Source organism: Carlito syrichta, unplaced genomic scaffold (genome assembly GCF_000164805.1).
Source record: "Carlito syrichta isolate Samal-C Ts95f unplaced genomic scaffold, Tarsius_syrichta-2.0.1 Scaffold153613, whole genome shotgun sequence".
Taxonomy (NCBI): domain Eukaryota; kingdom Metazoa; phylum Chordata; class Mammalia; order Primates; family Tarsiidae; genus Carlito; species Carlito syrichta.
In genome coordinates, this window is record NW_007097709.1 from 10,288 (window position 1) to 14,064 (window position 3,777).

At 67.0% G+C, this 3,777-nt stretch overlaps 1 protein-coding gene across 1 annotated transcript in view; it reads left to right on the top strand.

The window, feature by feature from the left end:
- The first annotated feature begins 701 nt into the window (after nucleotides 1–701).
- NRTN (neurturin) overlaps nucleotides 702–3,777 on the top strand; it is a 3,669-nt gene continuing 593 nt past the window's right edge. Inside the window, exon 1 of the mRNA XM_021708943.1 lies at nucleotides 702–935. Coding sequence (XP_021564618.1) covers nucleotides 767–935 — 169 coding nt within the window. The 5' untranslated portion in view covers nucleotides 702–766. The remainder of the gene's footprint in view (nucleotides 936–3,777) is intronic.

Consider the following 3,777-nt stretch of genomic DNA (forward strand, 5'->3'; position numbering starts at 1 on the left):
GGACGCGCAGGGCGTGGGCGGGGGCCCTGGCCTGAGGCCGGGGGGAGGGGACATGGGGGGGCCGTCAGGGAAGGCCTCCTGGAGGAGGCGCCGTCCAGGCTGCGACTGAGAGCGAAGAGGGCGGGAAAGGAGAGTTCGGGGAGGTGGGACTCGACGTCAGGACAGCTGGTCCGTCCCTGCCCACCTCTGGATGCCAGTTTGTGCGGGTGGAGGGGACACTGGGGCCCCGGGGGGAACGGAGTCACCCAAGGTAGGGAACGCAGGGTCCACCCCAGGATCCTGCCTCCCAGGCCGCCCTAAGTGCCACCTCCTCGCCCTGTCCCACAGTGCCACCTGCCGGGAGTGTCTTCACCTTCCGCCGCTCTTCCCCTGGGCTCCTGGCGCGCCCAGCTCGGGCCAGCCTCAGGGCCATTGCACTGGCTGTGTCCCCGCCTGCGATGCCACTGTCCTCTGCCTGGCCAGCTCCTGCCTTGGTTCGAGTCCGGACTCTGGGCCCGGCTCCTCAGGAAAGTGCCCCGGGGTCCCCAGATGGGGGTGGGTCCTGCCCAGCCCAGAGCCCAGCCCCCGCCCCGGCCCCCTTCTCCACAGCCCTGTCCCTTGGGGTCCCCTGGGGTCCCCTGATGAATCATTTCTGTGTGATTCTTGACCACTGAGCAGGAGTCGTTCGAAGCCCAGGGCCCCGCGGCATCCTCAGCGCCCGGCGCTTGCTGGACGGACGGACGGACGGGGGGCGCGCGGCTGGCCGTCCCGTGCCCGCAGGCTGAGGATGCAGCGCTGGAAGGCGGCGGCCTTGGCCTCGGTGCTGTGCAGCTCCGTGCTGTCCTTCTGGATGTGCCGGGAGGGTCTGCTTCTCAGCCACCGTCTGAGGCCCGGGCTGGCCCCGCTGCGCCGCCTGCCCCGCGCCCTGGACGCCCGGATCGCCCGCCTGGCCCAGTGTAAGCCCCTCCCCTGTGTCGGTCAGACGCCCCTGGTGCAGCGGTGGGATCTGGGGGGCGGGCCACAGAGGCGCTTGGTTTCTTTTTTGAGATGGGTGCTGGGGAGGCTGCAGATCCCGCCCCCACCCCGCCCCGGGGCCTGGCAGAGCTAGGCTGGCCTCTGGGACCCGGGGTCTTTTGGCTCGGCTGTCACAAGGAATTAGGCTCTGGCCCTGAGGTGCCGAGTGGGGCCAGATGGAGATTAGACCTGGGCGTTTGGCCCGGGCGGCCCCCGCGGCGCGGGGGGGGGGGTTGGGGGGTGGAAGAGGTTGGATCCGAGGTCCCGGTGACCTGCCCCAGGAGAGACAGAAAGAGACCTAGAAGTGAGGAGAGACCCCGGGAGAGGCCAGCGAGAGAGAGAGAGAGACAGAGACAGAGACAGACACACACAGAGGAGAGACAGAGACAGAGACAGACAGGACTGGGAGACACAGCCATGGCCCTGGGGTAGAGAACTGGAAAACACATCCCGAGGGTGAGACCCTAGCCCAACTCCCCACCCGCCCCTGGCGCCCACTCCTTTGCAGCTGTAGGTGCGATGGGACAAGGGCCGTGTGCAGGCCCTGACCTCGCGTGTGCCCTTGGGGACCGCCGCGTGTAGACACGGGCGGGACTCGTGTGCAGCGCCTGGGGGTGTAGACCGCCAGCAGGTCCGTGTGCCCGTCTGCACCCGCCCTGTCACCCACACAGTCCTCTTTTCTTGTCCTCACAATGGACAAGGGTGGCCTCGGGCGGGAGCGCTGCTTCCGTCTCCGCCACTCCCCTCTGCAAGTGGCGTGACATCCTTCCTAGGACACGGGACAGAGACCCGGGCAGGGCCCCCGAAAGCCAGGCGGGGGGGGGGGGCAAAGCATGAACGGAGGAACTTCTGGCACCGGGAGGGTCTTGGCCCTTGGGTGGGTGCCCGCCCACCCTGGATCCTCCCTGAGTCCCCGAGGTCCCCGTGTTCTAGGCTTGGGGCTGACGCCTGGGTGGCAGAACGTCAGGCTGGGGCTTTCCCTCCGCGTTCCAGGCCCCCTGCACGAGCCGGCCCGGCTACAGGGAGGGAGGAAGATTCCTCGTTGTTTATGTGAACGAAGATTCCTCGTTGTTTATGCGAACTGGGGATTTAACTGGGCATCTGTGTTATATCTGGCACCCCCGGAGGGACCGCCTGGAACGCGCACCTCCGGGTGGGCAGTGGTGGGGTGCCAGGCACCTGCAGTGAGCTGTGTGAGCCCCTAACTGCACAGCACTGTCCCCGCCACCCCAGTCCCGCCTCTGGGCTCAAAGAACCCGAACCAGGCTGCTCAAGTCGTCCACCCCGTCCCACCCTCTCAGCCCCAGTCCAGGGATGATGCAAACTTCATGCAACAGAAAGGGAAACTGAGGCAACCCCCCCCTTCCTGTGCAGGTTGCACAGGGTGAAATCAGCAGAGCCAGGTTCGGAGCCTGGATCTGCTGGTTTCCGAGACCCCCCCCCCAGGGAGAACAGACACCCCCCCAAACCAGGGCGACAGCCAGCCCTCTCCCAGCCCACCTCCTCCCCTCGCCCAGAGGGCTCATTCCTTCGACTGCCAGGTGCACCGGCCTTGGGGACAGGCAGGGACTAAGCGCAGGATGTCCGCTCCCCACCACAGGCATGACTGCCACCTGCTGGGGCTGGGAGCGCCGCCCGCCCTTCCAACGTGGCTTCTCTCCTGGGGCTGCCGGGCACTGGGGCAGGGCCAGCCGCTTGGGTAATAAATTTAGGCCGAGGGCCCTGGGAATCTTTGCCTCTGGGCACCTCCTGGCGAGTGTGGGAGCAGAAGGCTGGGCTCGAGCCAAACTCGGGGGAACGATGGAGGTGAGAAGAATGTCCTCTGGGTCCCCCTCCCTGTCGTGGCTGCCTGCCAGGGGTATGACCTTGGACAAGTCTCTGCCCTCCTGGACGGTCTGCTTCCTTACCTGTCCCCTAGGGGTGGCCCTGACAGTTGCTGCTGCCACCCCACGGGGTGGTGTCCCCACGGGGTGGCGTCCCCACGGGGTGGCGTCCCCACGGAGGCCTTGAATGCAGCACTGCTGCTCCACGGAGAAGACCAAATTCCCCGAGTTAGTTTCTTGAGTGGGAAACCGAGGGCCACCGCACGGTGGAGCAGCAGGGATAGGGGAGAAGATGTGGAGGCCTTGGGTGGCATGCCCACGGGGAGTCAGAGAGTCTTACTAAAGGGCGAGAGACGGGGTGTGGGAAGCAGACCTCCAACATTGCCCAGAGAGGGTGTGCCAGTGCCCGAGGGTAGCCTAGCAAAGCAGCAAAGAGGTGGGGGCGGCTGGGACCCACTGGGGACAGGGATTTGGGTCACCTCCCGCCCTGCTCAGCCCTCCCTCTCTCTTCTGCAGCGAGGCGGGTGGGGGAAACAGATCAGTGAAAAGCAAGCCCCCATCCCGGAGCGGCCCAGCATAGGGATGGGGTCCAGACAGGGTTGGGCTGGAGGGGGAGAGAACGCAGACAGGGGGTGGAGATGGCGCCCCGGGGAAGTGCGTTAGAGACCCGGGTGTGCTCAGCTCCAGGTGGGGCGGGCTGGAAGTGGCCCCGGGCATCCAGAAGGGCAGAGCCAGGCTCTGGGCAGCTCGGGGTATGAGCAAGGCTCAGAGAGGGGGGCTGCTACCCCTGGAGACTCAGCATGGGGCGGTCCCTACCCCCAAAGCCGCCCAGAGAGGGTGCATGAGCAGCCCAGCAAAGGGGGGCGAGATCTGGGATCTGGGAGTGAGATGAGAAGCCGTCGAGCCCGGCGTCCCGGCAAGGGGGCACGGCGAGGGTGGCGGGGCTCCCTCCCACCCTCTG